Source organism: Coregonus clupeaformis, chromosome 8 (assembly GCF_020615455.1).
Source record: "Coregonus clupeaformis isolate EN_2021a chromosome 8, ASM2061545v1, whole genome shotgun sequence".
Classification (NCBI taxonomy): domain Eukaryota; kingdom Metazoa; phylum Chordata; class Actinopteri; order Salmoniformes; family Salmonidae; genus Coregonus; species Coregonus clupeaformis.
In genome coordinates this window covers 25,779,391-25,792,629 of record NC_059199.1, presented here as the reverse complement: position 1 = coordinate 25,792,629, position 13,239 = coordinate 25,779,391, and the positions used below count along the sequence as shown (strand labels likewise).

Genomic DNA, 13,239 nt, shown 5'->3' with positions numbered 1-13,239 from the left:
GTGGTCAGCAATGGGGGAGTGATTGCTTCCTACAAGGCCACAAAAAGTGTACATTTCTAGACATCTTTGAAAATAGTCTGGTAAAGTGTTTTTTTTTTTGTCTTAAAGGGGCAGTGTTGTATTTTGAGACATGCTTGAATAAGCTAAGTAGCCAATAGGCAGAGGGTAGCATAATTGGTCTGATTCTCTCTAGTAATGGTATGGGAATAATAATGCATTTTATTTTGTAAAATGGTTTCTTGCATCAAACACAACATTTTCAGTCACCTCCTTGTCTGAAGGACAAGTGGATAAACAGGTTAATGTTAAGCCCTGCATGTTTTTTTTTTTTCCAAAAGTCTCATGGAATGTAGGCCTACATTGAACACCACACATTGGCTGCTACTGTAGGCTGAATGATAGAACAGCTATTTCCATGTTAAAATGTTATGGGATGCATTTTCTCCATTGTTTTAGGCCACTCTGGTAGGTCTACATTATGATCAAATAGCCACAGTAGCCTACATGGCCACTGTTAAAACTGGAACTTAAAGCCTCAGTGTTCACAGTAAACGCGTGCTAGAAGTTGCACAGAATTCTCACAACTTTCAAGTTTGCTCTCAGCAGACCTGAAATTTGCTCAGTGCTGAAAAAATTTGAGGGAACATTGGTGGGTACAATAGAATGGGCTGTAATTGCCGTGACTCCCTGTCTCATAGGATCACATAATACAGTTGAAGTTGGAAGTTTACATACATCTTAGCCAAATACATTTAAACTCAGTTTTTCACAATTCCTGACATTTAATCCTAGTAAAAATTCCCTGTCTTAGGTCAGTTAGGATCACCACTTTATTTTAAGAATGTGAAATATCAGAATAATAGTAGAGAATGATTTATTTCAGCTTTTATTTCTTTCATCACATTCCCAGTGGGTCAGAAGTTTACATACACTCAATTAGTATTTGGTAGCATTGCCTTCCAATTGTTTAACTTGGGTCAAACGTTTCGGGTAGCCTTCCACAAGCTTCCCACAATAAGTTGGGTGAATTTTGGCCCATTCCTCCTGACAGAGCTGGTGTAACTGAGTTAGGTTGGTAGGCCTCCTTGCTCGCACACGCTTTTTCAGTTCTGCCCACAAATTCTCTATAGGATTGAGGTCAGGGCTTTGTGATAGCCACTCCAATACCTTGACTTTGTTGTCCTTAAGCCATTTTGCCACAACTTTGGAAGTATGCTTGGGGTCATTGTCCATTTGGAAGACCCGTTTACGACCAAGCTTTAACTTCCTGACTGATGTCTTGAGATGTTGCTTCAATATATCACAGAAAATATATGTGGTCCTCTGTAGCTCAGCTGGTAGAGCACGGCGCTTGTAACGCTAAGGTAGTGGGTTCGATCCCCGGGACCACCCATACATTTAAAAAAATGTATGCACGCATGACTGTAAGTCGCTTTGGATAAAAGCGTCTGCTAAATGGCATATTAATATCCACATAATTTTCCTTCCTCATGATGCCATCTATTTTGTGAAGTGCACCAGTCCCTCCTGCAGCAAAGCACCCCCACAGTATGATGCTGCCACCCCCGTGCTTCACGGTTGAGATGGTGTTCTTCGGCTTGCAATTTACCCCCTTTTTCCTCCAAACATAACGATGGTCATTATAGCCAAACAGTTCTATTTTTGTTTCATCAGACCAGAGGACATTTCTCCAAAAAGTACGATCTTTGTCCCCATGTGCAGTTGCAAACCATAGTCTGGCTTTTATATGGCGGTTTTGGAGCAGTGGCTTCTTCCTTGCTGAGCGGCCTTTCAGGTTATGTCGATATAGGACTCGTTTTACTGTGGATATAGATACTTTGGTACCGGTTTCCTCCAGCATCTTCACAAGGTCCTTTGCTGTTGTTCTGGGATTGATTTGCACCAAAGTACGTTCATCTCTAGGAGACAGATCGCGTCTCCTTCCTGAGCGGTATGACGGCTGCGTGGTCCTATGGTGTTTATACTTGCGTACTATTGTTTGTACAGATGGATGTGGTACCTTCAGGCGTTTGTAAATTGCTCCCAAGGATGAACCAGACTTGTGGAGGTCTACATTCTTTTTCTGAGGTCTTGGCTGATTTCTTTTGATTTTCCCATCATATCAAGCAAAGAGGCACTGAGTTTGAAGGTAGGCCTTGAAATGCATCCACAGGTACACCTCCAATTGACTCAAATGATGTCAATTAGCCTATCAGAAGCTTCTAAAGCCATGACATAATTTTCTGGAATTTTCCAAGCTGTTTAAAGGCACAGTCAACTTAGTGTATGTAAACTTCTGACCCACTGGAATTGTGAAACAGTGAATTATAAGTGAAATAATCTGTCTGTAAACTATTGTTGGAAAAATTACTTGTGTCATGCACAAAGTATATGTCCTAACCGACTTGCCAAAACTATAGTTTGTTAACAAGAAATGTGTGGAGTGGTTGAAAAACGAGTTTTAATGACTCCAACCTAAGTGTATGTAAGCTTCCAACTTCAACTGTAAGTTACCAGACCTATGGTTGCCTGGCTGTCATTCCTGTTACCGTCATTCCTGTTAGTCATTCCCGTAACTCTTCAACTCTGTCACTCCCCATAGGACGAGGAACATCCTGGATGACTTCAGGGAGGCTTACTATTGGCTGAGGCAGAACACAGACGAGCATGCGAGGGTTATGTCTTGGTGGGATTATGGCTACCAGATAGCAGGCATGGCTAATCGAACCACGCTAGTGGACAACAACACATGGAATAACAGTCATATAGCACTGGTGAGTCACACAACACAATATCAAAAGGGGGCACTGGGAGGTTTGAGGATTACGACTCAACTCAGACCTCATTCTCCAAAGTAAAGTAACTCTTATCAATTAATTTAATACATTCACTTGTAGGAGCTGCAATAATGTGTGTGGGATTAATTTTGCTCTTAGGCCTTGATTGATTTTCCCAGGGCCAGCACAACTTTGAAAAGCGAGTACTTACTTTATTGGAGTCTTATCTCTCCCTCTCATTTTCCCACCATCTCTATCTCCCTGCATCTCTTTTTTCCTCTGCTCTCTCTCTCTCCTCTCTACAAACTCCCGTTCTTCCTTCTCTCCTCTGTAGGTGGGCAAAGCCATGTCGTCCAATGAGAGTGCAGCGTACGAGATCATGAGGAGTCTGGACGTCGACTACGTGCTGATCATCTTCGGGGGTGTGATTGGTTACTCAGGCGATGACATCAACAAGTTCCTGTGGATGGTCAGGATAGCAGAGGGAGAGCATCCCAAGGACATTCGGGTGAGTGCCTGGTATCTTGAGACTGCCAAGTTAGGTTCACCGATGCCTCACGATACAGAAGGACCTTCATCCACTCCTATTTATGATCATTTTGTTATGCTGATGAACCTGGGTAAACACTTAGATTTGAGCAATCCAGTAATTCATCAGTCTGGGTAAACCCAAGGACATTGCTGTTCCTAGCAATGTTTATTTTCTTCAATGACACTTGAGGTCGTTGGACAAAGTATCCAATGCAGATTTGTAAATATCTTTATTTTGCATGTGATTTTGAATATCAGAGATGAACTGAACAATTGAGGGTTGTAAGACTACATCATATCATAGATGGCAATTTGGCAAAGTATTTCAGTTTTTATTAAGTTCAGTCTCTGCTATTTGATGATGTCAGTATCCTTGAAGAAATGTGGGAAGTGTCTCACGCTCCTTCACTCCTCGTGCCCATGTGCCCTTCAGGAGAGTGACTACTTCACCCCTCAGGGAGAGTTCCGTGTGGACAAGGCCGGCTCGCCCGTCCTGCTCAACTGCCTTATGTACAAGATGTCCTACTACCGCTTCGGCGAGATGCAGGTGAGCGGTGGTGAAATACTTGACGCAAAAGTAGGCTACAATAAGCACTGAGTGATGGACAAGAGAGGGGCTTAAGGACGTGCTGACAGAAGCGTGAGGAGGGATGAAGGTGGGAGGGGAAGCGCTCAAATGCACAGGCTCTGGCAGGTACAGACGAGATATGAGAGAGAAGAGCTGCCAGGTACTTATGGCGAGCTGCGTGTTGCCTGGCCAGCAGCTCAGTGAAGAGGAGGAAGGATCAGTGGGCTGCGTCAGTAGGGTCCACAGACAGGCAGCCAAGCAAAGCTCTGTCTCATAGCTGTCTTAACCCATAGAGGAGATGGAGAGACAGGTTCAGAGCATGGTAAAGGCAAGGGAACAGAGATTGGTTTTGTGGAAGAGGAAGTGACAAGGACAAAACAAGACCGGAAGGACAGAAAACGAGATGAGGAGGGTAGAGGGGAGAGAGGGATAGGTGAAGTGATGTACAGATTTAAAAGAGCAGGGAAATGAAGTAAGATGAGAACAACACTTGTGTGAAGGTAGAATCAACCTTTATACAAGTACCATACTCACTTTAGCTGAGCTCAGTCAGTAGCTGCCCTCGTCAACACCCTCAACCCCCACCTACTGCTATCCTTATCTCTCAGCTGGACTTCCGGACACCGCCTGGGTTCGACCGCACCCGCAATGCCGAGATCGGCAACAAGGACATCAAGTTCAAGCACCTGGAGGAGGCGTTCACCTCGGAGCACTGGCTGGTGCGCATCTACAAGGTGAAGAAGCTGGAGAACAGGGAGCCGCTGGAGCACAAGCTCCGCAGCATCGTGCCCAGGCAGAAGTACACCTCCAAAAAGGTACGAGGCTTCAATGTCTCTCAGCATTCATTGTGCTAATGAATGTAAGACATTATATGATACTGGTATAGTGAGTTTACATATGATTATTTCTTCTCAAATTTTAGCCACCAAAAGGAAATGTTCATAAAATGTGAGCCAACTCACTTTTATTTTGTACAGTTAATGTGTGTGCTCAAATTCAGATTAGTAGATATATATGAACAAATTGCCAATTGAAAATTGATTTGTAAATGAAGTTTGTTTTATTGCACAGACTGCTAAGAGGAAGCGAGGACACATCAGGAATAAGCTGGTCCTGAAGAAAGGCAAGAAACTAAACAAGAAATAATGAAGATGGACACAACATAAAAAACACAAAAAAATTCAACTAGCAAAGAAAACTCTACCAATGAAAAAGAACAACGGCCATTGTCTGGAATGTGAGCACATAGCCTCGATGGGCTAGTCCTCTGAGCGCAGCACCCGTGTGGTGGGGGTGAAGTGTCATATCTGGCTAGCCCCAGAACCTTTGTCCGTTTTATCCAGAGGACCTTTTGTCATGCTCTTTTTTTTCTTTGTAGTTGAATGTGTGACAAGGCACAGAGCTGCTGAAACCGGGGTGAGCGTAAATTTTGTGGTACATTTAACTGTTATTCTAGAAATGGGGACAAAACAAAGAGAAAGGAAACTGAGGAGGCTGGGAGCAATTGCACCAAAGAGCCCTTGATTTAGCTCCTTGGCACATGTAAACGTGAGGAATGTTGGAATTAAGGACATGTTCCTGACGCATGTACAGACGATGGTATACGGTATGGAGGAATTCCACTGTCTAGGCACAGCTGATTTACTTTTGATGATGGTTACTTTTTATCATTATTTTGTTGTTTGGCTCTAATTTGTTGTTTCCGAGACAATTCTTTAGAAAATAAAAGGCCTAATATGTAAATATGTTATGTAAAGAAAATGTCTAAAAGGGTTATAATATATTGGATTATTGTGGTGATTTTTAAATACGCAGATGATTTCCTCTCTTTACTTTTTTGTGATGTTTTTTATGGCAGCAGATAGAACAGTGAATGCAATCATTCTCGTTAGGAGGGACTTGAGATTTTGTTTTAAAAGAATGTGAATTTTTAAGAACTTCCCCCCTTGAAAAATTGCTTAGATTGTATATTCTGCTGCTAGGTTACATTTTTTAAAAGCAATTCTATGTAAAAAGTAGTGATTATTAATGAGGCCTCAACCCCGCAAGGGGCGCGTTCTAGTCCGTGAGCCTAGTGCCTCATCGCTGGTCTCTTTATCACCACGTTAGTATGTCCATCTGTCTTCTCATAGTCATTGTTGCCTGTCCACATACACATGTTAATGCTTTTGAGTTGATACGTAGCCAAGAGTAGGGTAATGCAGGAAAGCTGAAGTGCTAAATCTCAAGATGGCTGCCAGTGAGTGGACAAAGGGGTGGTGCCCTCTGATAACACTGTACTGGGCCCGTTGTGAATTCAAAATCTGTGTTGAACACTGAAGGATCGTATGTGTGCACTCAAGTGTGGGTGTTTGTGGGGAAAAAAGGTGACACATCAAAGACAGTCTACACATCATAACCTTTATAGGAAATACAGAGGGCTTTTTTTATCGTTGACAATTGACATCTTCAGTCACTCAACAATTTACCTCATTTCATTTGATACTCATTTTCCTGTAAACACAGAAGTGATGTTATTTCACCTTTCTTTGGATATACAAATTGCTTTGTTCTGTCCCTTGATATTCTCTGAGAAAGACTGCATTGTGTCACTGCTTTCACTTAACGGCCCTCCATACGACGCGATATCGACCTTGCTCAAACACAATCTTGAGAAACTCATTTATTTACATGATGTTAAAAAACAGCTCATATCAGAGATTTTTTCCCCCACAATGTCAATGTGTGTGAGAAGACAAATGGTTTGGGTTAAGCCTTAATGTGATAAAGAAAGTATTCACGTTGTTTGCCCCTATTATTGTCATCTTGTTTTCTTTATTTTGTGTCTGTTTTTATTGGGGATGGTGGACTAGTTCCTTTCTCCTTTTCTGGGTTCTCCAACTCCTCCTCTTCCTCTCTCTGCCCCACCACTACATTTATGTTATTTTGATCTAACAACCCTGGTCCCCCTCACCTTCCAAGTTAACATTTTTAAATTATCATGTTTAAATGTAGAGTAAATAAAAGGTTCAAGTTTGTGTAAGAAGTGGTCCTCAAATTATTCGCTTTCCCAATTGATGTGTTACTATCAATTGATCATTGTTAGGTGTTTGCCTGAGGCCCTGTCAAAAAGTATCTTTGGAACATGATATATTAGGGGTTTTTTTTGCTTTGGAGGCAGGCTGCTTTTACTAAGTTGCTCAGAGGCTTCAGTCAATTCCAGGAAACGCATGTATTCAGTGAGACGGGAATACAAGGCCACTTTTTAAAGTGCAATACAATAGAAATACATTCTAAAACCCAAGGCACATACATACCTTTTATATGGAAATATCTCTAATATTCTATAACAGGCAAAGGCTTGGGAATAAACTGAGGCTTCAGAGAATTAAAATGTACCACATGATGGCAGCACTAGCTTTCAAATTACAGCTGTTCTGTATTTTCCACTTACTGTTACTTGGGAGAATTTTCTTGAGCATTTAACGTTTTTCTTTAATTATGACAGACTTACTGTGATTGCCAGGGCACATTTTTTTAGAACAAAACCATGCCCCCATCCCTACCCTATTCAACCTACACTACATGGCCACCTACTCATTGAACATCTAATTCCAAAATCATGGGCATTAATATGGAGTTTCCACTAGATGTTGGAACTGCTGCGGGGACTTCCATTCAGCCACGAGCATTAGTGAGGTCAGACACTGATATTGGGCGATTAGGCCTGGCTCGCAGTCGGCGTCCCAATTCATCCTGAAGGCATTTGATGGGGTTGAGGTCAGGGCTCTGTGCAGGCCAGTCAAGTTCTTCCACACCGATCTCGACAAACCATTTCTGTATGGACCTCGCTTTGTGCACGGAGGCATTGTCATGCTGAAACAGTAAAGGGCCTTTCCCAAACTGTTGCCACAAAGTTGGAAGAACAGAATCGTCTAGAAGTTCATTGTATGCTGTAGCGTTAAGATTTCCCTTCACTGGAACTAAGGGGCTTCGCCCGAACCAAGAAAAACAGCCCCAGACCATTATTCCTCCTCCACCAAACTTTACAGTTGGCACTATGCATTGGGGCAGGAAGCGTTCTTCTGGCATCCGCCAAACCCAGATTTGTCCGTCGGACTGCCAGATGGTGAAGCGTGATTCATCACTCCAGAGAACGCTTTTCCACTGCTCCAGAGTCTGATGGCGGCGAGCTTTACACTACTCCAGCCAACGCTTGGCATTGCATGGTGATCTTAGGCTTGTGTGCAGCTGCTCGACCATGAAGCTCCCGACGAACAGTTCTTGTGCTGACATTGCTTCCAGAGGCAGTTTGAACTCTGTAGTGTGTTTTGCAACCGAGGACAGACGATTTTTACACGCTACGGGCTTCGGCACTAGGTGGCATCCTATGATGGTGCCACGTTGAAAGTCACTGAGCTCTTCAGTACAGGTCTTTCTACTGCCAATGTTTGTGACTGTGTGCTTGATTTTATACACCTGTCAGCAACGGGTGTGGCTGAAATAGCCAAATCCACATACATTTGGCCATGTAGTGTATGCTATAAAATGAGGTGTTGTATAGTTTTTTTTACCCAAGTGAAGTTTGATTCAAGCTCTTGGATACATTGCAGTGTTCTACGAAACTAAAATTAATGCACATACATTCAGAATATCTATTTGTGAGCAGATATTTCCAAATAACCCACAGTCACTTTCCTGTTTGGGAAGCGCCCCAAACCCACTGTATACAAAAGTGCTTCTCAGTTTAAATAAGGCCAGTCCCATCAGACAGTGGTTGTGATCATGTGTTTATGCATACTGACTGTATCAATACTTGCGCTTGTCTTGATTACTGCTGGAGACTCTGTAATCAAAATCATGCATCTGAATATTGCCAGATGTTCTGGTCAAGATCACTAGTAATTCAAGAACACAATTGGGGCCCGATTCTGACCCGAGTTAAGCTAAATGGAACGTAATTCCCTTTATGCACTTTTCTCTTTATGCGTATTCTGACCTTTTAACTAGACTAGTGATCTATTCACCTGCTATTCATTTTGGGTGGAGATCGAATAAGCGGAGGTGTGTCTACAGATAAAGCATATTCGGACCTTGACTTAATTCTACCATCTTCACGCACAAGGAAACCATGAATAAGGTCTCTCGAACCTACTGGTTCCAAGTGGAAAAAGCATCTACTTAATTTATACAGTGAGAGAGCTACAAAAGTATTGGGACATTGACAATTGTTTTGGCTCTGTAATCCAGCATTTTGGATTTGAGGTTAAAGTGCAGACTGTCAGCTTTATTTTGAGGGTATTTTCATCCATTTCGGGTGAACCGTTTAGAAATTATGGCACTTTTTGCACATGGTCCCCCCATTTTAGGGGACCAAAAGTATTGGGACAAATTCACTTACAGTGCCTTCTGAAAGTACAGCCTGAATTTAAATTGATTAAATTTAGATTTTTTTGTCATTGGCCTATGTAGACACAATACCCTATAATGTCAAGTGGAATTATGTTTTTCAAAAATTTTCAAAATTAAAAGCTGAAATGTCTTGTCATTAAGTATTCAAACCCTTTGTTATGGCAAGCCTAAATAAGTTCAGGAGTAAACATGTCCTTAAGAGGTCACATGGACTCACTCTGTGTGCAATAATAGTGTTTAACATGGGTTTTGAATGACTACCTCATCTCTGTACCCCACACATACAATTATCTGTAAGGTCCCTCAGTTGAGCAATGAAATTCAACCACAAAGACCAGGGAGGTTTTCCAATGCCTCACAAAGAAGGGCACCTATTGGTAGATGGGTAAAAAAACAAATAATACATTGAATATCTCTTTGATTATGGTGAAGTTATTAATTACACTTTGGATGGTGTATCAATACACCCAGTCACTACAAAGATACAGGCGTCCTTCCTAACTCAGTTGCAGGAGAAGAAGGAAACCACTCAGTGATTTCACCATGAGGCCAATGGTGACTTTAAAACAGTTACAGTTTAATGGCTGTGATCGAAGAAAACTGAGGATGGATCAACAACATTGTAGCTACTCCACAATACTAACCTAATTGACAGTGAAAATAAGGAAGTCTGTACAGAATAAAAATATTACAAAATATGCATCCTGTTTGCAAAAAGGCACTAAAGTAATTCTGTAAAAATGTGGCAAAGCAATTAACTTTTTGTCCTGAATACAAAGTGTTATGTTTGGGGTAAGACCAATACAACACATTACTGAGTACTACTTTCCATATTTTCAAGCATAGTGGTGGCTGCATCATGTTATGGGTACGCTTGTAATTGTTAAGGACTGGGGAGTGGAGCTACGCACAGGCAAAATCCTAGAGGAAAACATGGTTCAGTCTGCTTTTCAACCTCTCCCTGACTCAGTCTGTAAAACCTACATGTTTCAAGCAGACCACCATAGTCCCTGTGCCCAAGAACGCCAAGGTAACCTGTCTAAATTACTATCGCCCCGTAGCACTCTATAGCCATGAAATGCTTTGAAAAGCTGGTTATGGCTCACATCAACACCATCATCCCAGAAACCCTGGACCCACTCCAATTAGCATACCGCCACAACAGATCCACAGATGACGCAATCTCTATCGCACTCCACACTGCCATTTCCCACCTGGACAAAAGGAACACCTACGTGAGAATGCTGTTCATTGACAACAGCTCAGCATTCAACACCATTGTGCCCTCCAAGCTCATCACTAAGCTATAGTGGCTTGCGAAAGTATTCACCCCCCTTGGCATTTTTCCTATTTTGTTGCCTTACAACCTGGAATTAAAATTGATTTTTTGGGGATTTGTATCATTTGATTTACACAACATGCCTACCACTTTGAAGATGCAAAATATTGTTTATTATGAAACAAACAAGAAATAAGACAAAAAACAGAACTTAAGCGTGCATAACTATTCACCCCCCCCAAAGTCAATACTTTGTAGAGACACCTTTTGCAGCAATTACAGCTGCAAGTCTCTTGGGATATGTCTCTATAAGCTTGGCACATCAAGCCACTGGGATTTTTGCCCATTCTTCAAGGCAAAACTGCTCCAGCTCCTTCAAGTTGGATGGGTTCCGCTGGTGTACAGCAATCTTTAAGTCTTACCACAGATTCTCAATTGGATTGAGGTCTGGGCTTTGACTAGACCATTCCAAGACATTTAAATGTTTCCCTTTAAACCACTCGAGTGTTGCTTTAGCAGTATGCTTAGGGTCATTGTCCTGCTGCAAGGTGAACCTCCGTCCCAGTCTCAAATCTCTGGAAGACTGAAACAGGTTTCCCTCAAGAATTTCCCTGTATTTAGCGCCATCCATCATTCCTTCAATTCTGACCATTTTCCCAGTCCCTGCCGATTGAAAAACATCCCCACAGCATGATGCTGCCACCACCATGCTTCACTGTGGGGATGGTGTTCTCGGGTGATGAGAGTTGTTGGATTTGCGCCAGACATAGTGTTTTCCTTGATGGCCAAAAAGCTAAATTTTAGTCTCATCTGACCAGAGTACCTTCTTCCATATGTTTGGGGAGTCTCTCACATGCCTTTTGGCGAACACTAAACGTGTTTGCTTATTTTTTTATTGAAGCAATGGCTTTTTTCTGGCCACTCTTCCTTAAAGCCCAGCTCTGTGGAGTGTACGGCTTAAAGTGGTCCTATGGACAGATACTCCAATCTTTGCTGTGGAGCTTTGCAGCTCCTTCAGGGTTATCTTTGGTCTCTTTGTTGCCTCTCTGATTAATGCCCTCCTTGCCTGGTCCGTGAGTTTTGGTGGGCGGCCCTCTCTTGGCAGGTTTGTTGTGGTGCCATATTCTTTCAATTTTTTAATAATGGATTTAATGGTGCTCTGTGGGATGTTCAAAGTTCTGGATATTTTTTAAATAACCCAACCCTGATCTGTACTTCTCCACAACTTTGTCCCTGACCTGTTTGGAGAGCTCCTTGGTCTTCATGGTGCCGCTTGCTTAGTGGTGCCCCTTGCTTAGTGGTGTTGCAGACTGGGGCCTTTCAGAGCAGGTGTATATATACTGAGATCATGTGACACTTAGATTGCACACAGGTGGACTTTATTCAACTAATTATGTGACTTCTGAAGGTAATTGGTAGCACCAGATCTTATTTAGGGGCTTCATTGCAAAGGGGGTCAATACATATGCACGCACCACTTTTCCATTATTTTTTAAATTTCACTTCACCAATTTGGACTATTTTGTGTATGTTCATTACATGAAATCCAAATAAAAATCAATTTCAATTACAGGTTGTAATGCAACAAAATAGGAAAAACGCCAAGGGGGATGAATACTTTTGCAAGGCACTGTAAGTACCCTGGGATTAAACACCTCCCTCTGCAACTGGATCCTGGACTTCCTGACGGGCCACCCCCAGGTGGTGAGGGTAGGCAACAACACATCCGCCACGCTGACCCTCAACAAGGGGGCCCCTCATGGGTGCGTCCTTAGTCCCCTCCAGTACTCCCTGTTCACCCACTACTGCGTGGCCACGCACGACTCCAACACCATTAAGTTTGCAGGCGACACAACCGTGGTAGGCCTGATCACCGACGATGATAAGACAGCCTACAGGGAGGAGGTCAGAGACCTGAAAGTGTGGTGCCAGATCAACCTCTCCCTCAACGTCAGCAAGACAAAGGAGCTAAAGGAAACGGAGGGACGAGCACACCCCCATCCACATCAACAGGGTTGTTGTGGAACAGGTCGATAGGTTCAAGTTCCTCAGTGTCCACTGTCCACTAAGGAACTATCATGGTCCACACACATCAACACAGTCGTGAAGAGGGCACGACAACACCTCTTCCCCCAAAGGAAGCTGAAAAGATTTGGCATGTGTCCTCAGATCCTCAAAAAGTTATACAGCTGCACCATTGAGAGCATCTTGACTGGCTGCATCACCGCTTGGTATGGCAACTGCTTGGCATCCGACTGCAAGGCACTACAGAGGATAGTGCGTACGGCCCAGTGCATCACTGGGGTCAAGCTCCCTGCCATCCAGGACCTCTATACCAGGCGGTATCAGAGGAAGGCCCTAAAAATTGTCAGACTCCAGCCACCCAATTCTTAGACTGTTCTCTCTGCTACCCCACGGCAAGCGGTAAGTCTGGAACCAACAGGACCCTGAACAGCTTCTACCCCCAAGCTATAAGACTGCTAAATAGTTAGTTAAATAGTTAACCAATAGCTACCTGGAATATCTACATTGACCCTTTTTGTACTAATCTCTTTTGACTCATCACGTGAGTTATCATCTATCCCATTGCCTAGTCACTTTTTCCCTACCTAAACCCAGCTAAAAAAAGAAACGTCCTCTCACTGTCAACTGTTTATTTTCAGCAAACTTAACATGTGTAAATATATGTATGA

At 42.8% G+C, this 13,239-nt stretch overlaps 1 protein-coding gene across 2 annotated transcripts in view; it reads left to right on the top strand.

Annotated features, from left to right (window-relative positions):
• LOC121571446 (dolichyl-diphosphooligosaccharide--protein glycosyltransferase subunit STT3B) overlaps positions 1-6,893 on the top strand; it is a 95,004-nt gene extending 88,111 nt beyond the window's left edge. The window contains exons 12-17 of one of the 2 annotated variants that reach the window (XM_041882905.1): positions 2,603-2,774; positions 3,112-3,285; positions 3,742-3,855; positions 4,485-4,691; positions 4,799-4,824; positions 4,948-6,893. In XM_041882905.1, the coding sequence (XP_041738839.1) occupies positions 2,603-2,774; positions 3,112-3,285; positions 3,742-3,855; positions 4,485-4,691; positions 4,799-4,824; positions 4,948-4,993 (739 nt within the window). In that variant the 3' untranslated portion in view covers positions 4,994-6,893. The remainder of the gene's footprint in view (positions 1-2,602; positions 2,775-3,111; positions 3,286-3,741; positions 3,856-4,484; positions 4,692-4,798; positions 4,825-4,947) is intronic. The other variant, XM_041882904.1, reaches the window with a different exon arrangement.
• Positions 6,894-13,239: the final 6,346 nt, after the last annotated feature.